Source organism: Orbicella faveolata, unplaced genomic scaffold, assembly GCF_042242905.1.
Source record: "Orbicella faveolata isolate gen_17 unplaced genomic scaffold, um_ofav_v1 contig_41, whole genome shotgun sequence".
NCBI classification, from domain to species: Eukaryota; Metazoa; Cnidaria; class Anthozoa; order Scleractinia; family Merulinidae; genus Orbicella; species Orbicella faveolata.
Window position 1 is genome coordinate 14,377 of NW_028301571.1, and position 23,636 is coordinate 38,012.

At 40.4% G+C, this 23,636-nt stretch overlaps 1 protein-coding gene across 1 annotated transcript; it reads right to left on the minus strand.

Moving 5' to 3' along the window:
• Positions 1–320: 320 nt before the first annotated feature.
• On the minus strand, positions 321–22,801 carry LOC149099961 (uncharacterized). Its single transcript, XM_089276596.1, has 6 exons — positions 22,642–22,801; positions 21,300–21,377; positions 20,670–20,737; positions 18,659–18,769; positions 3,581–12,209; positions 321–1,052 (listed from the first exon to the last, which is right to left on the minus strand). Exon 5 carries the CDS (start codon positions 11,772–11,774, stop codon positions 3,603–3,605), a length of 8,172 nt encoding a protein of 2,723 aa, XP_089132722.1. The 5' UTR covers positions 11,775–12,209; positions 18,659–18,769; positions 20,670–20,737; positions 21,300–21,377; positions 22,642–22,801; the 3' UTR covers positions 321–1,052; positions 3,581–3,602.
• Between the last annotated feature and the right edge of the window lie 835 nt (positions 22,802–23,636).

The window sequence follows — 23,636 nt, forward strand, 5'->3', positions numbered from 1 at the left end:
TGGAGAAGGGGAGAGTGCACAGGATGCTCAACAAAGTTGTGATAAAAACATCGTTTCCGAGGATTGCGGGGAAGAAAACATGGTGTGTGGAGTGGGAAGTTTCCAGACAGAAGACGGCTTTCAGTTTAACCGTGGATGCTAGAGAAGAGAAGGATTTAACGAATACGCAGCTGAATGTGCAGCCAACACTAAAGGAACGTGTGTTGTAGCAATGTGTGATACCACCAATTATAGTCCTGATGAGCTGCCTGTAACTGGTGCTAATTGAAGGCAAATATTTGTTTGAAAAGTTCGTGTTAAAACAGAGGAAATAAAATTGCTGAAGGTTCAAACGTTTTTCTTTTAATTTACCTTAAATCTTGTAATTTTATTATGAGGTACAAAATCGTAAGGCCTTTCTAGAACTATTACTAATCTTCAGTAGTTTAAAGATCCTTGCATGATATTAAAACGCAAAATAATATCACTAGAAATTCAAACAATGTGCAAAAAAATACGTAGCAGGGCACTTTGCTTACTCAACAAGAAGCAGTTTGTTCTATCGCAGCAACTCGTCCATTTCAAATGACAATGCAAGCATAATACAACCACTAAATTCCTAAACAATTCTCTATGTGTTCTCTAACAAATACTCATTCTTTTCATTTTGGATATTTAACACGTTACGGAAAGACAACACCTTGCTTCTTAATTTTCTGAAATTACTAAAGTGTTGTTTTCCCTTTATTGTTGGACAGTGTATGAATTTACTATTCATTTGTGATTACTTCTAAGCTTCTCTTACACATCCCTAATATTATGTCCAAGTCTATAAAATAAAATAGTAGACTCAAATGAGGCGCATCCATTTATAAAATTATGGGTGCAAAAGCCTTTACGGATACATATTGATACAACTCTGATGTATATAGAGTCCGGAGAAAAGCATTTCCCTACAAACTCAGAGTTGGCCAGTCAGCTATTTATATTTAAAAAGGCAATAAAATTTAGCAGTCTCGTAATAACGAATCGACAGAGTCGCCCCATCCTTCTGGATAGATGGACTGAACAACCTAAGAAGTAAGACAAAACAACAATGTTAGATATTATCGAGAATGACGTTTGATCACTTTATTAAGTGGCAGTCTCGCTAAAAGCGGTCCACTCGACTTCGGGACCAAAAATAATTTTCCTTCATTTTTTGTCAGTGAGAATGGTTTGACACATATATATAAAAAAGCAACTTATTATTTTCCAATCCCTTATTTTTGCTTTGCTACGAGCCAAAATTGAATTTCGGCTGAACTGAGGTTGCTGACCGTGATCAGAAAGGTAAAATTCACCGATTTTGTGAAGCGTGCTACGTTGCCTAAAATGCAGCTCACGGAATTTCGTTTTCATACGAATTTTAAAGCATATTTATTACTTTGACTGACGAATTATGGAAACTTTTCGAAAAATTCTAAGCTTACCAGCGAGGCTGGAAGACACCCTACTCCGAGGCCTTTGATCACCTACTACAATTTAGCCAAATTTGACGGGGAAAATCTCAAAAGTTGGGTCTAAATGAAGCCTAAAAACCACATCACAGTAAATTTCATACCTTAATAAACCGTTCTATAAGTTCAAACCGGTGGGTATCTTCTTGGATTGCACGCGAGAACAGATTAAAATCTGCCACAGTCAGTGCGTTTACATAGCTATCGCTCGTGTCAAAGCTCGTTTGCATAACCCTAGCACCCGGTGAGTGGGGCTGTGCACTTCCCAAAACCCTTACCCTCTTTATGACCAAAATCTGCGATTTTTGCTACCCTATTTATGACCTGACCAAAAATTCGATAGCCTATTTATGACCGTTGCGGCTGACACAGTTGCTTTAAACATAAGTTATAAAGAGCTTTTGTTGAAGGTCTTATTGATAATGGTGAAAAAGTAACTTCTGCTAAGAAACATACCCAATTCAAGACTAGAGTGCTAAAACCATACCCAATTTTTAACCAAAATGGCCAAAATCGATACCCTATTTATGACCCAAACGGCTGAAGAACCCTACCCTTTGAGGCTTCACATACAGATACCTAAATAGTCCATATAAGAGAGTATCCTCCTCCTGGGTAATGGGTCACGTTACAACTTGTGTGACATTTTGACGAAGCCGGTGCAGCTTTTGTTGTATAAACGGCCCGATAAACGGATCCCGAAGCTTATTTTATGCGCTGTGCAAGATACTAAAAGACAAGCATCAAGCATAAAACAGAAGTAAAGCCCATCATTCATCGAAAAACATAGTTCCATTCAAGCCTGTCATGTTCATTCAGGTTCATTTCCCAGCGATGCAACCGGCAAGTGTTTGTTGTTGTTGTTTTTCAAATTAGGGCATATAGCCCTCAAGTTTCCAGTAGTCTTGGCAGTAGTACTGGATTCAGTTGCCATTAAACGGTAAATGAAAACTTACGATCTTCTTCTTCTCCTTGTGCTACCTCTGCAGCAGAATTTATTGAAGGGTCAGGACGACGGCCACGTTTAATTTCTACAGACCGGCGCCATTATTTACTTTTGGAGTCTCGCAAGTCTTGAGAATTGATCAACTTTAACGCAACCTTCACCTCAAAACTGGATCTAGAGTGTACACAAGCATTAAAGGAAGCTATTTGCCACTACGCAGAAGGTTAACAAACGAACCTGAACGGAAGAAGATGTATTTTCACCGGGTGCTAGGGTTATGCAAACGAGCTTTGACACGAGCGATAGCTATGTAAACGCACTGACTGTGGTAGATTTTAATCTGTTCTCGCGCGCAATCCAAGAAGATACCCACCGGTTTGAACTTATAGAACGGTTTATTAAGGTATGAAATTTACTGTGATGTGGTTTTTAGGCTTCATTTAGACCCAACTTTTGAGATTTTCCCCGTCAAATTTGGCTAAATTGTAGTAGGTGATCAAAGGCCTCGGAGTAGGGTGTCTTCCAGCCTCGCTGGTAAGCTTAGAATTTTTCGAAAAGTTTCCATAATTTGTCAGTCAAAGTAATAAATTTACCTTAAAATTCGTATGAAAACGAAATTCCGTGAGCTGCATTTTAGGCGACGTAGCACGCTTCACAAAATCGGTGAATTTTACCTTTCTGATCACGGTCAGCAACCTCAGTTCAGCCAAAATTCAATTTTGGCTCGTAGCAAAGCAAAAATAAGGGATTGGAAAATAATAAGTTGCTTTTTATATATGTGTGTCAAACCATTCTCACTGACAAAAAAGGAAGGAAAATTATTTTTGGTCCCGAAGTCGAGTGGACCGCTTTTAGCGGGACTGCCACTTAATTTCCCGTGAAGCTATTGCAAAATTCATTTCATTGCGCGAACAAAAAACAGTGTCCTGGCGACCACAAAGGTACAGCGCAAGTATGGTAGTATTTTGCAGCATAAGTTTGCGCTTTTGAAGACACGTTTTATGAATTGTGTCAGTTAATTAGGCTATTTGAGATTTTCAAAAAACGCAAAAGTATTGTTATTTGTTTAAGACAAATAAGACTTCACCGAGTTGAAACTTCAATATTACTTAGTTTCCAATTGTATCATCTCAACATTAAAAAAACACTTAAGTACCTTTAGCTATGTTGAAGTTCATCTAATCGCCTTTAGCCAAGTCCAAGGTAACATCATCACCGATGAGTACAAATGGAGCCCAGTGCTTCACTTCGCTAAATTTCTCAGACTCTCTCAGACACTTCATGGCGTGGTTCAGAGATTCACTGGCACTTCTTCCTTCCGCTAAGTGAAGGTAGAAACTCTTCATGAACTCCTGAGTGGCATAGTCGTCAATTGCCCACAGAGACACAACAACAGAACGAACACCGGCACCCAGGAAGGCTCGTGCAATGCCAACCACACCCTCAGCCTTAATCTCACCACGGCCACTATGGCAACAACTTAACACAACCAGTCCTGCTCGCATTTGAACTCTCATCACGTCACTCATTCGTAGCACGAAGTCTTCTTCAACAGGGATCTGAGATGCTCGTGTAGGGTTTGGTGCCAAAGCAATTTCTCCTGTTTCCATTCTACCATGTGCTGCAATGTGCACCAATGCAACTGAGGGGAGTTTTCTCATCACTTGAGCTTTTGTTGCCTCTTTTCCAGTGAGGGGAAAAGTGTTGAGTATTTTCCCAATCATCTGTACTTCCATCTTTGCAAATGGCAGCTGGTGTAACCTTTTACCACGATAACAAACTTGCTCTACGCATGGATCTCCCACAAGCAGCGCCCCAGACTTCTTGTGGTAATCTGGTGAACAATCTCTGATCAATTTCAAACTATTCAATGACGGAATGACCCGGATTCTGAAAGACTCGCTTAAGAACTTCGAATTAGAATCCATCAATGCAGCATAAGGAGCCAAGCACAGTGGACCTTCGGGAACAAATATCAGTTCATTGCCATTAACCAAATCTATGATGGGGCTAATGATGACGTCATACAATGTTCTTAAAGGATTGGTATCTGAGTGCGTTAGTTGGGATATGGTCTGATCCCTCTTCTTTGACAGGTCTCCCCCGCTTTTCCTATCCAGTGAACGATCCTCGCATTTCACACCTCTACTGACATCATTTTTTTCACGAGCATTGTTAATTAAAGACTCCAACACACTGCTCGCATTTTCCTCCGAATTATTATCGCTGAGTTCTTTTCTTCTTAACTGAACATCTTTTCCATTTTGAATAATCCAGAAAATTATTTCTCTTTCGTGGACTGCCAAAAAGACTGTATCTGAAAGGAGGCAACTTAATGTGTCGCAAGTCATTTTTTTCCCAGTATGTGGTGTTTCAGTTTCGTACTTTGAATTCATAAGATCTGTTAAAGCTTGTGCACGTCCTTGCTCAACAGCGAACAAAGCCTCAACTACGTCACCTTGTTTTAAAATCAAACGCCATAATCTAGTATAAACCATATTATTCACATTGCGGTAACTAATTGTCCACTCATCTTTGCCTTGCAGATTCTGCCTAAGATCATTGAACAATCGGACGCTAGAATGATAACAATCAAGAGCCATCCTCATAGAGCATTGAGATTCAAGACAACTACCAAGATTAGCATACGACATTCCTTCTCCAGCCCTGTCTCCCACTTCTTTGGCAATTTTTAGACGCCGTTCATGGTATTCGATGGCTTTTTTGAAATCTCCCAGACAGTGATACGCGTTGCCAAGATTACCATACGAACTTCCTTCTCCAGCCCTGTCTCCCACTTCTTTCGCAATTTTTAGACGCCATTCGCCGTACTCGATGGCTTTTTTGAAATCTCCCAGACTGTGATACGCGTTGCCAAGATTACCATACGAACTTCCTTCTCCAGCCCTGTCTCCCACTTCTTTCGTAATTTTTAGATGCCGTTCATGGTACTCGATGGCTTTTTTGAAATCTCCCAGACGGTGATAGGCGTTGCCAAGATTAGCATACGACCTTCCTTCTCCAGCCCTGTCTCCCACTTCTTTCGCAATTTTTAGATCTAGCTCATGGTATTCGATGGCTTTTTTGAAATCTCCCAGACTGTGATAAGCGTTGCCAAGATTAGCATACGACCTTCCTTCTCCAGCCCTGTCTCCCACTTCTTTGGCAATTTTTAGATCTAGTTCATGGTATTCGATGGCTTTTTTGAAATCTCCCAGACGGTGATACGCGTTGCCCAGATTAGCATACGACTTTCCTTCTCCAGCCCTGTCTCCCACTTCTTTCGCAATTTTTAGATCTAGTTCATGGTATTCGATGGCTTTTTTGAAATCTCCCAGACTGTGATAAGCGTTGCCAAGATTACCATACGAACTTCCTTCTCCAGCCCTGTCTCCCACTTCTTTCGCAATTTTTAGACGCCGTTGATGGTACTCGATGGCTTTTTTGAAATCTCCCAGACGGCGATACGCGTTGCCAAGATTACCATACGAACTTCCTTCTCCAGCCCTGCTTCCCACTTCTTTGGCAATTTTTAGATGCCGTTCATGGTATTCGATGGCTTTTTTGAAATCTCCCAGACTGTGATAAGCGTTGCCAAGATTAGCATACGACCTTCCTTCTCCAGCCCTGTCTCCCACTTCTTTGGCAATTTTTAGATCTAGTTCATGGTATTCGATGGCTTTTTTGAAATCTCCCAGACTGTGATGAGCATTGCCAAGATTACCATACGACATTCCTTCTCCAGCCCTCTCTCCCACTTCTTTCGCAATTTTTAGATGATGTTCATGGTATTCGATGGCTTTTTTGAAATCTCCCAGACTGCGATGAGCGTTGCCAAGATTACCATACGACCTTCCTTCTCCAGCCCTGTCTCCCACTTCTTTCGCAATTTTTAGATGCCGTTCATGGTATTCGATGGCTTTTTTGAAATCTCCCAGGCTGTCATAAGCGTTGCCAAGATTAGCATACGACCTTCCTTCTCCAGCCCTGTCTCCCACTTCTTTGGCAATTTTTAGATCTAGTTCATGGTATTCGATGGCTTTTTTGAAATCTCCCAGACTGTGATGAGCGTTCCCAAGATTGCCATACGACCTTCCTTCTCCAGCCCTGTCTCCAACTTCTTTCGCAATTTTTAGATGCCGTTCATGGTACTCGATGGCTTTTTTGAAATCTCCTTGACGGTGATAGGCGTTGCCAAGATTAGCATACGACCTTCCTTCTCCAGCCCTGTCTCCCACTTCTTTGGCAATTTTTAGATCTAGCTCATGGTATTCGATGGCTTTTTTGAAATCTCCCAGACTGTGATACGCGCTGCCAAGATTAGCATACGAACTTCCTTCTCCAGCCCTGTCTCCCACTTCTTTCGCAATTTTTAGATGCCGTTCATGGTACTCGATGGCTTTTTTGAAATCTCCTTGACGGTGATAGGCGTTGCCAAGATTAGCATACGACCTTCCTTCACCAGCCCTGTCTCCCACTTCTTTGGCAATTTTTAGATCTAGCTCATGGTATTCGATGGCTTTTTTGAAATCTCCCAGACTGTGATAACCGTTGCCAAGATTAGCATACGACCTTCCTTCTCCAGCCCTGTCTCCCACTTCTTTCGCAATTTTTAGATGCCGTTCATGGTATTCGATGGCTTTTTTGAAATCTCCCAGACTGTGATAAGCGTTGCCAAGATTACCATACGAACTTCCTTCTCCAGCCCTGTCTCCCACTTCTTTTGCAATTTTTAGACGCCATTCGCCGTACTCGATGGCTTTTTTGAAATCTCCCAGACTGTGATGAGCGTTGCCAAGATTACCATACGACCTTCCTTCTCCAGCCCTGTCTCCCACTTCTTTGGCAATTTTTAGATCTAGTTCATGGTATTCGATGGCTTTTTTGAAATCTCCCAGACTGTGATGAGCGTTGCCAAGATTGCCATACGACTTTCCTTCTCCAGCCCTGTCTCCCACTTCTTTCGCAATTTTTACACGCCATTCGTCGTACTCGATGGCTTTTTTGAAATCTCCCAGACTGTGATACGCGTTGCCAAGATTAGCATACGACCTTCCTTCTCCAGCCCTGTCTCCCACTTCTTTCGCAATTTTTAGATCTAGTTCATGGTATTTGATGGCTTTTTTGAAATCTCCCAGACTGTGATAAGCGTTGCCAAGATTACCATACGACCTTCCTTCTCCAGCCCTGTCTCCCACTTCTTTGGCAATTTTTAGATCTAGTTCATGGTATTCGATGGCTTTTTTGAAATCTCCCAGACTGTGATAAGCGTTGCCAAGATTACCATACGACATTCCTTCTCCAGCCCTGTTTCCTACTTCTTTCGCAATTTTTAGACGCCGTTGATGGTATTCGATGGCTTTTTTGAAATCTCCCAGACTGCGATGCGCGTTGCCAAGATTAGCATACGACCTTCCTTCTCCAGCCCTGTCTCCCACTTCTTTGGCAATTTTTAGATCTAGTTCATGGTATTCGATGGCTTTTTTGAAATCTCCCAGACTGTGATGAGCATTGCCAAGATTACCATACGACCTTCCTTCTCCAGCCCTGTCTCCCACTTCTTTCGCAATTTTTAGATGCCGTTCATGGTATTCGATGGCTTTTTTGAAATCTCCCAGACGGTGATACGCGTTGCCAAGATTAGCATACGACATTCCTTCTCCAGCCCTGTCTCCCACTTCTTTGGCAATTTTTAGATCTAGTTCATGGTATTCGATGGCTTTTTTGAAATCTCCCAGACTGTGATAAGCGTTGCCAAGATTACCATACGAACTTCCTTCTCCAGCCCTGTCTCCCACTTCTTTCGCAATTTTTAGACGCCATTCGCCGTACTCGATGGCTTTTTTGAAATCTCCCAGACTGTGATACGCGTTGCCAAGATTACCATACGACCTTCCTTCTCCAGCCCTGTCTCCCACTTCTTTCGCAATTTTTAGATCTAGTTCATGGTATTCGATGGCTTTTTTGAAATCTCCCAGACTGTGATGAGCGTTGCCAAGATTGCCATACGACTTTCCTTCTCCAGCCCTGTCTCCCACTTCTTTCGCAATTTTTACACGCCATTCGTCGTACTCGATGGCTTTTTTGAAATCTCCCAGACTGTGATACGCGTTGCCAAGATTACCATACGACCTTCCTTCTCCAGCCCTGTCTCCCACTTCTTTCGCAATTTTTAGATCTAGTTCATGGTATTCGATGGCTTTTTTGAAATCTCCCAGACTGTGATAAGCGTTGCCAAGATTACCATACGACCTTCCTTCTCCAGCCCTGTCTCCCACTTCTTTGGCAATTTTTAGATCTAGTTCATGGTATTCGATGGCTTTTTTGAAATCTCCCAGACTGTGATAAGCGTTGCCAAGATTACCATACGACATTCCTTCTCCAGCCCTGTTTCCTACTTCTTTCGCAATTTTTAGACGCCGTTGATGGTATTCGATGGCTTTTTTGAAATCTCCCAGACTGCGATGCGCGTTGCCAAGATTAGCATACGACCTTCCTTCTCCAGCCCTGTCTCCCACTTCTTTGGCAATTTTTAGATCTAGTTCATGGTATTCGATGGCTTTTTTGAAATCTCCCAGACTGTGATGAGCATTGCCAAGATTACCATACGACCTTCCTTCTCCAGCCCTGTCTCCCACTTCTTTCGCAATTTTTAGATGCCGTTCATGGTATTCGATGGCTTTTTTGAAATCTCCCAGACGGTGATACGCGTTGCCAAGATTAGCATACGACATTCCTTCTCCAGCCCTGTCTCCCACTTCTTTGGCAATTTTTAGATCTAGTTCATGGTATTCGATGGCTTTTTTGAAATCTCCCAGACTGTGATAAGCGTTGCCAAGATTACCATACGAACTTCCTTCTCCAGCCCTGTCTCCCACTTCTTTCGCAATTTTTAGACGCCATTCGCCGTACTCGATGGCTTTTTTGAAATCTCCCAGACTGTGATACGCGTTGCCAAGATTACCATACGAACTTCCTTCTCCAGCCCTGTCTCCCACTTCTTTCGCAATTTTTAGATGCCGTTCATGGTACTCGATGGCTTTTTTGAAATCGCCCAGACGGTGATAGGCGTTGCCAAGATTAGCATACGACCTTCCTTCTCCAGCCCTGTCTCCCACTTCTTTTGCAATTTTTAGACGCCGTTCATGGTATTCGATGGCTTTTTTGAAATCTCCCAGACGGTGATACGCGTTGCCAAGATTAGCATACGACATTCCTTCTCCAGCCCTGTCTCCCACTTCTTTGGCAATTTTTAGATGCCGTTCATGGTACTCCATGGCTTTTTTGAAATCTCCCAGACTGTGATAAGCGTTGCCAAGATTACCATACGAACTTCCCTCTCCAGCCCTGTCTCCCACTTCTTTCGCAATTTTTAGACGCCATTCGCCGTACTCGATGGCTTTTTTCAAATCTCCCAGACTGTGATAAGCGTTGCCAAGATTACCATACGAACTTCCTTCTCCAGCCCTGTCTCCCACTTCTTTCGCAATTTTTAGATCTAGTTCATGGTACTTGATGGCTTTTTTGAAATCGCCCAGACGGTGATAGGCGTTGCCAAGATTAGCATACGACCTTCCTTCTCCAGCCCTGTCTCCCACTTCTTTTACAATTTTTAGATCTAGCTCATGGTATTCGATGGCTTTTTTGAAATCTCCCAGACTGTGATAAGCGTTGCCAAGATTACCATACGACATTCCTTCTCCAGCCCCGTCTCCCACTTCTTTGGCAATTTTTAGATCTAGTTCATGGTATTCGATGGCTTTTTTGAAATCTCCCAGACTGTGATGAGCGTTGCCAAGATTACCATACGACATTCCTTCTCCAGCCCTGTCTCCCACTTCTTTGGCAATTTTTAGATCTAGTTCATGGTATTCGATGGCTTTTTTGAAATCTCCCAGACTGTGATGAGCGTTGCCAAGATTACCATACGACCTTCCTTCTCCAGCCCTGTCTCCCACTTCTTTCGCAATTTTTAGATCTAGTTCATGGTATTCGATGGCTTTTTTGAAATCTCCCAGACTGTGATGAGCGTTGCCAAGATTACCATACAACCTTTCTTCTCCAGCCCTGTCTCCCACTTCTTTCGCAATTTTTAGATCTAGTTCATGGTATTCGATGGCTTTTTTGAAATCTCCCAGACGGTGATACGCGTTGCCAAGATTAGCATACGACCTTCCTGCTCCAGCCCTGTCTCCCACTTCTTTCGCAATTTTTAGATGCCGTTCATGGTATTCGATGGCTTTTTTGAAATCTCCCAGACTGTGATGAGCGTTGCCAAGATTACCATACGAACTTCCTTCTCCAGCCCTGTCTCCCACTTCTTTTGCAATTTTTAGATGCCGTTCATGGTATTCGATGGCTTTTTTGAAATCTCCCAGACTGTGATGAGCGTTGCCAAGATTACCATACGACCTTCCTTCTCCAGCCCTGTCTCCCACTTCTTTCGCAATTTTTAGATGCCGTTCATGGTATTCGATGGCTTTTTTGAAATCTCCCAGACTGTGATACACGTTGCCAAGATTACCATACGAACTTCCTTCTCCAGCCCTGTCTCCCACCTCTGTGGCAATTTTTAGACGCCGTTCATGGTATTTGATGGCTTTTTTGAAATCTCCCAGACTGTGATACGCGTTGGCAAGATTACCATACGACATTCCTTCTCCAGCCCTGTCTCCTACTTCTTTCGCAATTTTTAGATGCCGTTCATGGTATTCGATGGCTTGTTTGAAATCTCCCAGACGGTGATACGCGTTGCCAAGATTACCATACGACCTTCCTTCTCCAGGCTTGTCTTCCACTTCTTTCGCAATTTTTAAATGCCGTTCATGATATTCGATGGCTTTTTTGAAATCTCCCAGACTGTGATACGCGTTGCCAAGATTACCATACGACATTCCCTCTCCAGCCCTGTCTCCCACTTCTTTGGCAATTTTTAGATGCCGTTCATGGTATTCGATGGCTTTTTTGAAATCTCCCAGACGGTGATACATGTTGCCAAGATTAGAATACGAACTTCCTTCTCCAGCCCTGTCTCCCACTTCTTTGGCAATTTTTAGACGTTGCGCATGGAACTGGATGGCTTTTTTGAAATCTCCCAGACTGTGATGAGCGTTGCCAAGATTACCATACGAACTTCCTTCTCCAGCCTTGTCTCCCACTTCTGTGGCAATTTTTAGATGCCGTTCATGGTATTCGATGGCTTTTTTGAAATCTCCCAGACTGTGATACGCGTTGGCAAGATTACCATACGACATTCCTTCTCCACCCCTGTCTCCCACTTCTTTGGCAATTTTTAGATGCCGTTCATGGTATTCAATGGCTTGTTTGAAATCTCCCAGACGGTGATACATGTTGCCAAGATTAGCTTACGAACTTCCTTCTCCAGCCCTGTCTCCCACTTCTTTGGCAATTTTTAGATGCCGTTCATGGAACTGGATGGCTTTTTTGAAATCTCCCAGACTGTGATGAGCGTTGCCAAGATTACCATACGAACTTCCTTCTCCAGCCCTGTCCCCCACTTCTTTGGGAATTTTTACATCTAGTTCATGATACTCGATAACTTTTTTGAAATCTCCCAGACTGTCATAAGCGTTGTCAAGATTAGCATTTGAATTTCCTTCTCCAGCCCTGTCTTCCACTTCTTTGGCAAGTTTTAGATGACGTTCATGGTACTCGATGGCTCTTTTGGAACCTGTCAGATGTTTTGAAACGTTGATATAACAGGTTCCTTCTCCTGCGTTGGTTTTCAGCTCTTTGGTAGTTTTCGGTAAAGAGTTGGTATTTTCCTATCAGACAAAAACGCATGTCAGTTAATGACGAAATCTTGAATATCGACCCAAAAAATTTACAAAGTGCTATTTTCGGGATTTATAAAGCTGAAACTATCAATATCATTCCAAAGCAAAGCTTTGGTGGTTAAACACTTCTTGGTCTAGCCTGCACCAATGAACTGGTGAAAGTCTTGGGAATCTTTTTTTCTGATGATAGTGTTGACAATGAACGGAAAAGCTTTACTAACAAAGTGGATAATCTTAAGACAAAACGTGCAGCTGGGCGTTGGCGGAAACTTTCTCTGCTTGGGCCGTGCTTGATTGCAAATACCCTAGGATTGTCTCAAATTCTTTATTCGGCTTCCATGGATGACACTACAAACAAATACGCATCTCTAATCCAGTCGCTACCTTTCCAGTTCTTATAGAAAAACAAACCAGATAAAATCAAGAGACAAGTTTTATATCAGGACTATGGCGATGGTGGTTGGCGGTTCACTAATGTTTAAATTACGTTTAAGTCCCTGCACTTAGCCTGGATGTAGCGTCTCCTCAAAACTGATGACAAAGAAGATGATACTTGGTCAGCAATTCCAAAATTTTATTTTATAAAATGTGGCGGTCTTTTATTTTCTCTTACGCTTCAACTATGATGAGAAATTTCTAAAGGATTCAGACATGCCATCCTTCTACAAGGATATCTTGTTTTCTTTCCTGGACCTAAAAAGTGTTTATAACTCTGAGGATGAAAAAGACATGATTCTCTTTGAAAATAAAGTGGTCCTCATTGACGGGAAGATCGTTTTTTTACCATGATTGCGTTGAAAAGGGTGTCCACGGTGCATGATGTAATTGACCGCCATGGCTGTTTTTTACCATTTGAACAGTTCCAACAGCGTTATGGAATTAATTGTAATTTTTTCAAATATTTCCAAGTAATCTCTGCGACCCCGAGCACCTTAGGGAGAAAAGAGCCAAGGAGCGTGCTAAGCCTAATGTCAACATTTTATCCGGCGGCAGCCTTATTTCAATTATCTTCACTCTTAACCATCGACCTCTAGAAACTTAGGTCTGAAGACTATTATTGGCTTTTTCGCGATAAACGGAAGTATCAGGCCACTGGTCCAATGAAATGGGATCGCAACTTTCCTCCGACGGCTTTCTCATGGAGCCAAATCTTTAATAGAGTGCAGGCTATTTGTGAAGAGAATCAACCGAGAGAATTTTACTTTAAGCTTATCCATCGCATTGTCGCTATGAAGACAGAGCTCACTCTCTATGGAATTACAGGCAATAATAGATGTTTCTACTGAGGTAAGCCTGACTCAGTTCTTCATACATTTCATAACTGTAGTACGACATTTTATTTTTACAATCGGCTGTAGAACTGTTTCAGTAAAATGCATAACACCTCAATATCCCCGGCAAACTACAAATTATTGTTTGGTATGGCGTGTGAAAAGGACAATAACAATGCTAGGAAATTGAATATCTGTTTATTATATGCTAACTGTTATCTACATTATCACAAGGTAAATGAGAGGAATCTTAACTGGATTGAATTTACTACGAAAGTAAATTACAAGTTAAGAATAGAAAATCAAGTTTCTGGTATTCTTTTATGATGCTTTTTCGCATCTTCTGTCCTGTTAATACTTATAAAAGACATTAGATTGATAAAAGGATATGTCGTTTTAAAGAAAAGGGTGATATATTGCTAGAATAAATGTTAGATTAATTAAAGGATATGCAATTTAAAAAATAAGACTATTGCTGTTACGAATGTAAAGTTCCTTTAAATAGCTGTTAAGAGTGCCTACCTGTAAAAATCAGACAAATTCTTAATTTCGCGGCAAGGGTCGAAAAGTCGATTTCGCTTATATTCTTATGGTAGATAGGCTAGGGTATGACAAAAACTACTGGATAGTTTTTTTTGGCAAAATATCCTTTTATTTCAAAGAAATATGCAAATTTCCAAATTCCGTTAAAATCGCCATTTGACGCACCATTTTATTAAACAAGTTTGAGAGCCTCGCATGCAAAACCACATCATCCTTCCGTCTTTAAAACACTCAAATATCTTTTTGCAATGTTTAAATGTGTACTGGGTTGATTTTAGGGAATGTAGCGTTGTCTTTTGGTGCAAAATAATTAAATTTCGAAGACATGTATTTCATTCACTTAAAAGTACTTCGTGAATATAATAAATTTTCACCATGTGCGAAACCTTCAAATGGATTAAGCTTCCGGTGGTTGAATCGCAGGATGGTCTACAGATTCTTGTAAAAATTTCTTTGGGCAAATAATTGTGAGCGACGCGAGAGCTTTTCAAAGTACGTTAAAAATGCAAATATTTGACCATTCCCTCGTCAAATTTCAATTTACGGGTTAGGCGTATATTTTAGCATGCGCGACATGACTTGACCTATAATAAGTTGAAATAGACACAGAGCTGAAAATTTCGATAATGTTCTAACCTTATTTGTAGTAAAAGGCTGGTCCAAAGCCGATTTGACGTGTTTTTAGTCCATCTCTCACCATTTGTCGTACGTAAAGCAGAAGTTTGCTTTTGTCTACACAAGGTTAACGTCCGATGTACATCGCCTACTGTCAAGCTATTATTGGTCGAATACCATGAATCTGTGACCATCTTTCTGCGCATATGAACATCACTGCATCTAAGTCAAAAACGACTGAATCATTTGTAGATAGCTGCTTGCTTTGCACTGCGCCAAAATATTACTTCTGATCGATTGCTGACCATTGCTGATGAGCGCGTCGGCGCAGCACAATCTTACAGCCGTTATTTGTTCGTCACGCAATGCTGTCACGGCATATGCTGCTCATTTTGATCTATTTTGTATAGAGCACTCTCAGGATAAGTGAAACAATTTAATCATTGTTCATCTGTTTGTTCATATATATAATAATATGTGTATATTTAAATAATCGTATTCTATAGTGTACGTGGCCTCGGTCCAAATCACGTTTGTTGTACGTTCTGATGTTTCAGACAACAGCTGATAAAGCTAGTGCCTGTACTCACTAGAATTTTAAAAGAAATCGCCATAAACAAATTATAGATCAATGAAGCAAGAACTAGCTGAAATAAAAATAGGAAATCACAACGTGCCTCATTCGTGAGAAAAACAGACTAAATTTAATTAGTAACTACGTTAGTAAACAAACCCTGGCCATGCCATTTTATTTGGCGTATTTTTGCTTGCTTAGTGGCGAGGCATTGGTATGTTTGTAACAGAAAATAGAGGACTGGTGTCAATACAGTCCAAAATTATTGTCAGTGAAATATTGTAAATAAAACACCCATTGACCGGTCCGTTTACCTCCGCGGCCACCATTTGGTCGTTCCTATAAGGGTTTCATTATCGTCTTTATTCCTATTAAGCGGCCACCCAAAATTTAACAACTTTGCTTTGAAAAGGGCGATGGCAGATAACCGTCTGAAATTGAAGGTGCATGACGAGTGATAATTCAAATACACGTCTATCATGATTGTCTTGAATTGTCTCCATGTTCACCAAGAAATTTACAACCCGATAGTGAAATATTAAATATTCAAGGTACATCAACCTCTATTTAAGCGGCTAGCCCCATTAAGCGGTCACCACCCATTTCCCCGAGGGTAGCCCACTGTATTACATGTAAACCAAAAATAATTGCACAGCGCGAAAAGACCTAGGTATGAGTTTAGCGTTACAGTATTACGCAGGGCATGTAGGTAGCGGTGGTCGAGTAAAAGATAAAAACAGGGGCAATGGTAAACTATTCATTCTTTTCATTTCTTAATTTAATCTCTTCCTACTCAACACGACTGGGTGCTCCCAGTGGTTCCAAGCCTTACGGGGCCTTAGGATTAGTATTAGGATAGAAACTGTCCTACCCCTACCCCCTAAAATGGGATGACAGCATTGCGTGATGAACAAGGAACCGCTGCAAGCAAGCATTTAAGCCATCAAACCATGATGATCAAACGTAATATTTTGGTGTAGTGCAAAGAAATTAAAGCAACTATCTACAAATGACTTAGCCGTTTTTGACTCAGATGCAGTGGTGATCATATGTGTCGAAAGAGGGTCACAGATTCATGGTATTCGACCATTAAATAAGTTGACAGTTGGCGATGTACATCGGACGTTATGTAAACAAAAGCAAACTTCTGCTTTACGTGCGACGAATTGTGAGAGAAACACGTCAAATCGGCTTTGGACCAGCCTTTTACAGCAAATGAGGTTAGAACATTTCGAAACTATCAGCTCTGTGTCTATTTCAACCTATCATAGGTCAAGTCGTGTGGCGCATGCTAAAATATACGTCTAACCCGTAAATTGAAATTTGACGAGGGAATGGTCAAATATTTGCATTTTTAACGTACTTTGAAAAGCTCTCGCGTCGCTCACAATCATTTGCCCAAAGAAATTTTTACAGGAACCTGTAGACCATCCTGCGATTCAACCACCGGAAGCTTAATCCATTTGAAGGTTTCGCACATGGTGAAAATTTATTATATTCACGAAGTACTTTTAAGTGAATGAAAAACATGTCTTCGAAATTTAATTATTTTGCACCAAAAAAGACAACGCTACATTCCCTAAAATCAACCTAGTACACATTTAAACGTTGCAAAAAAATATTTGAGTGTTTTAAAGACGGAAGAATGATGTGGTTTTGCATGCGAGGCTCTCAAACTTGTTTAATAAGATGGTGCGTCAAATGGCGATTTTAACGGAATTTGGAAATTTGCATATTTCTTTGAAATAAAACGATATTTTGCCAAAAAAACTATCCAGTAGTTTTTGCCATGCCCTAGCCTATCTACCATGAAAATATAAGCGAAATCGACTTTTCGACCCTTGCTGAGTTATTTTCCATTTTTATGGACAGGGACTCTTAAAAGTAAGTAGGGTAAAGAAGCTGTCTTGTACTGCAAGTCGTGTTAATAGCTCTGTTGTATTGTAAGTAGTGTATGTAGCTTTTATGTTATTGTTTTAGTGTAAAGTAGCAGCAAAAGTATTGTAAAGTGAAAGCAAACATATTTAAGCGAGTAAATCAAAACCAAAGTATATTAATTTTGCCCTGGGATTGCGATGGCTTTCTTTGAAGTCTAGAATTACAAAATATAATTATGCTGCCAATTATTCCAGGGTGCTGCCAATCTGTACTCTTCTTCCGTATAACAGTGGCTGGTTACAATATTAATAATCTTAATGTTTTACTGCCTTGACATAGAGGAGAGACGTCAAAATGCTTGCGTTTTGCTGGATGCGGCCTTAGTATAGTTTAACAATATAGTTACATAAAGAGTGAAAAAGTTGTAAATATTAAACACAAGGTAAGATAATATATATGTACTCGTTACAATATAAAATAGTCAAGAAACGGCAGGTAACAATCTACAATCTTGAACATAATAAAATAAAAGATTAAACCACCACTTCCCCGTAATCACTGATGAACTGGCCCTAAACCCGAAGCGCATCATTTTTTCTATCAATAAAATGGGGGCGAGGGGTGGTCTTAATTTTTGATTTAAATTGTCCAAGAATGTACGTGTTGAAGTAGTATGGTTAGCAATAGTTGCTCACAGTAGAAACCATGCCTTATCGCATTTTCAAACAGCGAGAAGAGAGGTGAGAATGTGATGCGGAGCGGAGTCTTGCCGAAGATCTTCATACATTTTCATACATCTTCTCACTTGCAAATTGACGTAAAGATGAGCACAAACGTATCGCAGAATGGATAACCGCCTTAGTTTTCATTCTCTATCTCCTCGATACCGTAAAAAAAGATGGCGGACGATGTTTATGTATATGCTTATGATTTCAGCAGCACGTTTTCACTTGACATAAGCATAAGCATAAGTTCTCCTAAGTTTGTTGCGTTTCCATTTGACAATGACATCATGAACTCGAGATTTCTATCACGTGCTTGATGACGAGGGCTCAGCCCAACTCAGCTATCACGCATACAAACCGAGAGCGAATAATCTAATTGCTTGAGTATAAATATACAAGTTGTTAAAAAAACTTGAAGTTCTTTTCACAGGCACTTCAAAAACGTAAAGAAGCGGCCGCCATTTTGTTAACAACCACAGGCTGCAAGAGTACTCGCACTCTTCAATAGAATAGATATTAAGTAGCGTAGTGAATAAGAGAACAACATTAGTGATAGAATGCTTGTATATTTATAGAGAAACCGGATACAAACAAAAAGATAATCTTTTCTATTTCGTCTTATGTTAATTTTCAAAATGTAATTTATCTTTGCTCGAGTCATTGTTATACCTTAACAGCTCTTGCTAGCTCTTTGCTTCTAGTGAGCAATAGAAGTATATGTTTCACCGCGCATTTTCGTACAAGAGGTTTTTTGAACAACATATATCAAGTTCGGCATTATTTAATCTCCCCTTTAAAGCCTAGAATATATTTTCCTCTAGCACTACTTACCTGGCCCTTCACAGAGTGAGTTTCGGGATTGCTCTTTGCTTCTTGTAATTTAACTCGATCTCCAACACACTTGGCTCGTAAATCTAGTAATGTCTTGTTAGTCTTGTCAATCTGCTTAAAGTTAAGGCACATGACATAATTAAAATATAACGGGTCAAGTGACTGATTATTCCCCAGCTTGGGGAATATCCGAGTGATGTTTCCCAATTTTCAAAACTGGGCGTGTTACGAAAAACATTTGAAGGATAATAGACACAATAGCCTACATTTGGTAAGACAATATGCTCGGATATTTGTCAACGGACATTATATGTTCGTTCCGTGGACAAATATCCGAGCATATCTTCGCGCCCAATGGAGACTGTTGTTATATGTACTTAGAAATATTTTTAACTACTTATATTTATTTTATATTATTTTTTCCAAGAGGTCACGGTAACGAATCCTGCTATCTGATTAAGTTTTTAGCGCGGTCGGGATTTTCCTATCTCTAACTACGGTCTCGGTAACGTTTTCATATCGGGTGATATCGTCGTGTTGATCAATCTGAAATGAGATGGAAGACATGAAAAATCTAGGGATCGCAATGAGCCGATTTAAAACTATCGTATAATGCGTACTTTCCGAGAGTAAGCAAACAGGTATAAATCACAAAAATTAATTAGCAATAAGGGTCGAGGTAGCCTGCGAACGCAGACGTATTTCCGGCTGGCACTTGTCTCCGCCGAAAAATAACGTCCGCGAACCCGAGCCAGGAAACGATTTGTGTGGCGTAGAAATTGTTAGTCAATCACAGTTTAGCTCAAATAGCCCCAGAACTACTGCGCGAGGTATTCCCCGCGAGGAGAACCGAGTTTCATTCTATCATGGAAACTGATTGGCCAAAGAGAAAACAAAAGTCATTACGTCACAAATTCGTTTCCTCGCTCGGGTTCGCAGACGTTATTTTTCGGCGAAGACAAGCGACAGCCGGAAATACGTCTGCGTTCGCAGGCTAGGGTCGAATCGGCCCCTTTTATTCGTAAAATTAACGGAGGTGAATATGTATCCTGTCTAGTTGATCTAGCGTTACGCTTGCATTACAATTGTTGGGTTGGGCAGTGGATTCCTTCGCACAAGTGACACGAGACAGCCCAGGCATGGGGCCTTTCAGCTCACTATACGGACCTCCCAGCCAGTAAACAACATATGTACCTTTGCGAAAAATTAATTTATCTAGTGCTGTGTAATAAACTAAAAATTGGTAAGTAACACGGGCGGGCAGAAATTAATGTAAACTAGCACACCTAACAGGCGAAGAATGCTGCACACGGCCTAGTTATCCATTGAGTGACTTATTTCGTGACTGTAAGAAACAAAGGGTATTTTTTGTAGGGAATTTGAATGAGAATTTGGCATCTTGCAGTACAAAGGGATTTGACCTCACGTGAAAGTTAGTGTGAGAAAAAAATCACATCTTGGTAAACACTTAGAAAAATGGTGGCTCTTTTGATCTGAAGAAAAGGCAGCCTAGAAATAGTGAGTAGATAAAACTACACACTTTAATCTCTAAGTTGTTTTGTAGGTTGCCAAGCAACTGAGCGTATAAAAAGTGGATTTCAAACTCTATATTCTTTCCTACAACGATTCTTCCTTTAAGTCAGAAATGGCTACTCGTTTCTCCTAATGAGAATTTCAATCAAGTTGCCCCTTAAAGTAACAACTCATACTCCCAAGACTGTACAATGGAGAAGGGTTTGATAGAAGCCTCCTTAGGGTTTTGCAATTACAATTTACTTTGAAAGCATTGTGACTTTTGTAAATAGCCTGAAGCTACCATAACCACAGCTATAAGGCTTCTTGATGCCCTATTATGCTTAGCGCGATTCTAGCGGCATATATATAAGGCAGAGAGAACACAACTTTTTGTAATTTATCCCTTGACAACTTTCCCTAGAATCCCTAAAGGTAACATGATAGTTCCTTTTTACAGCTGGCAAAAAACATGAATAATTGATGTTATAAAGGATACTGCCAATCCCTTCTCGCACCACGATATGGCGTCAACATAACATTGTAGGTGCTCACAAGCACTTGCACCTACGACAAATAATTTAATATGAGGTCAAAAAATAATATCTACAATGCACAGGTGAAAACATCCAAAACCTGATTTATTCTTGTAAAAAGCCATATTCGTAATTTGGTATTGGACTCGAAATAGCTTGCAATGGAGGCTCATGCGAGGGAATATCGTTGAAAAGATATTAATGTCATTTGCATTTGAAGAGCTCGATACGATAGCTGTCGACTTAACAAATTGAAGCCCGTTTTTCATGCGTCTGTCCTGTTTATGATCATGAATTCCGTCATAACATTATCAAAATAGCTGTGGATCCACGAGGTAGGAGCCGAGTGGATCCACAGTTTGTTGTCAATGACAGAACAGACGTATGAAAAACTTGCGTCAATACTTTTTTTATAATAATAAATTGTCAGATTGTCCGCTCAGCCGCTTTTGCTTGTCGCGTCAACGTCGCATAATTCATAAATTCAGGCGTCTGTTCGCTTATTGACAATGAAAATTAGCCAACGAGCGCGCGATAATTTCTTTAGTTATTGTAAAGTTCATGCTGTAAATCAGTGGAGTCAAGGATTTTACCTGTTTCTATGGCCTTAATCAAAGTTGGTTCCAAATTGACGGCAGCCGTTGCATCATTCAGGGCCTCGTGGAAATTCCCTGAGTAATAGAACCGAGAAAACATTTCATGCACAGTAGAAGAAGAAGTAGCGAAAAAGTAAAAGCGATAAGAGCTCACGAGGTTGTAGAGATATGCAATGTGCGTGTCTTCTTTCAATGCTCAGTCCCCTATCAATTTGGTGGCACGCAACGGATCTGTTCCGATCCTTGAAATACGAATGACTCCCGATAACTCAAAGCTCCAAGAGCACGTTATGGAGAGTCATCGGATGATGGGAACAAACGACCAGGCAGTAGGGAATAAAACGGTTGTGTTTAATCAGGTTTAATACTGAGAAACAGTAAAACTTGAACCATTCTTCGCCAACAGAGCAGAGTAAAATAGATCTGAAGGGAATAAAATAAGACAAGCTAAACAGCAGACCAATAAGGTTTTGGATTAGCATCGCTTGAAGCGAGCTGAATTCAACCTTTGTCACCGGTCGTCTTAGGTCGATAGTAGGGACATTCCAAATACAATTAACATATTCATTATGCAGCATCATCACTTAGCATCTCTCTTGGCTCACTGCTAAATTTTCTCATTCTGATTCGCTAAACCTGATCATTTCTCGTCCCAGGGAGGGGTGGGGGCACTGTCTGGTGGCGTTGGCCTAGACCGATGACACAATAAGATCTTGCGCGGACACTATCAGACGGTGGTATACCCATTGGTGAATATCAGTCTATAGTACCCCTTTAGTGAAGTAGCTCATGAAACACACCTTCTTATATATATCATTTTGTTTTAGATGAAGTTAAAGAGCTTATAAGCTTCTGTGCGGATTTCTGTTTTAAAATAGAACGAATAAGTAGTTTTCAGGCTGAAAACCGCGATGAATTACGATACAGTAAAACAACAATCGAGCGTAAAGAAGTTTGAGGCTGTAAAGGGAAGACAAATCTTTTAATATAACGACTTTTTTACGTTTTTGCGGTTCAATATTTGGCTTACAGAATTGTATTTAATTTACACATACAAGTTTAATTTTACCCAAAGAAGTAGAAACTCAGCATAAAAAAAAAAAAGAAAAACAAAGCGAAAATTCAAAAAATACCAGAAAATTTACCGGTGAACATGAAAGACAATTAAGTATTTATTTCTTTGGACTGATAGTTTTCCCCGGAAAGTTAGTTTCCCAAGATAGTCTCTTCAAATGATAGTTTTTATTATAATCATTGAAAGGCTGAACTCAAAGAAAGCAACACTTGAACTTCTTTTGATTGGCGGATAAATTTGAAAATGACAAGATCAAAATCTTACCGAGATGGTAATAAGCTGTTGCCCTGTTGCTGTGTAGCTTGGCATTCAGCTGGAAATCCTTACAGTTCACATGAATTCCGTCTGTGTAGAAGTATATCGCGTTACAAACTTCTTTTCTTGTAAATTCTTTGTCACCTTCTTCCTGATAGACTTCTGCTACCGCTGAAAAAGCAAAGCCGACTTGATTAGTAACTTATTTTGTTTAATTTGTTTACCTTACATCGTTCATTTTCTTGCAGAGTGAGATAGGCCTTCTGCGGCACTCTAGCGCAAGTAGTTACGTGAACGTGAGGTGAACACAGCTACGCGCAGCTAACATTATGTATTACTACATTTTATATCCGAGCCTGAATTAACCCTAAAAACACGTCTGAATAAAATGGGATTTAAATCTTTTTAGTTCTTTTCTGTGAAACGGTCTGTGAGTTGTCACTTTATTGCAGTAGTTAACATTTTTAAGTAACATTCTGTAAGTATTTTATCAAAAAACTCTTTAAGGCTTGTTTACACTTGCGCATAAGTATAAGCATAAGCCGACATACGCAGACGCAGCACGATGTTGATAATTAGCGACTTTTGTTTGAGAAAAGGCGCTAATTATCATCATCGTGCTGCACCTGCGTATGTCGGCTTATGCTTATGGCATTGCGCTAGTGTAAACCAGCCTTTGGTTCACCCCAGTCTTGTTACACTACTACGTAGTGGAAGATAAATGTGGTCAACGTGAACAGTTGTTTGTATCTCGGAGACGCTTTACATGTAAACCAAGCGGTTAATGATTCAGTTTAAGTGGTACTATGATCAAATTTTTACCCCTTGAATTTTTAGGTTAATCATAGAATTCCACGAAAGATGAAAAACACCGTTTACCGTATGCAGATATCTGCATTGGTTCTGGTGATGTTTAAGTTTGAAAATGTGTTAACTAGGCAAATGAAAGGACTGATGACGTCATACACTCAACCAAATATTACATCAAGTATAAAAGTAGAGCT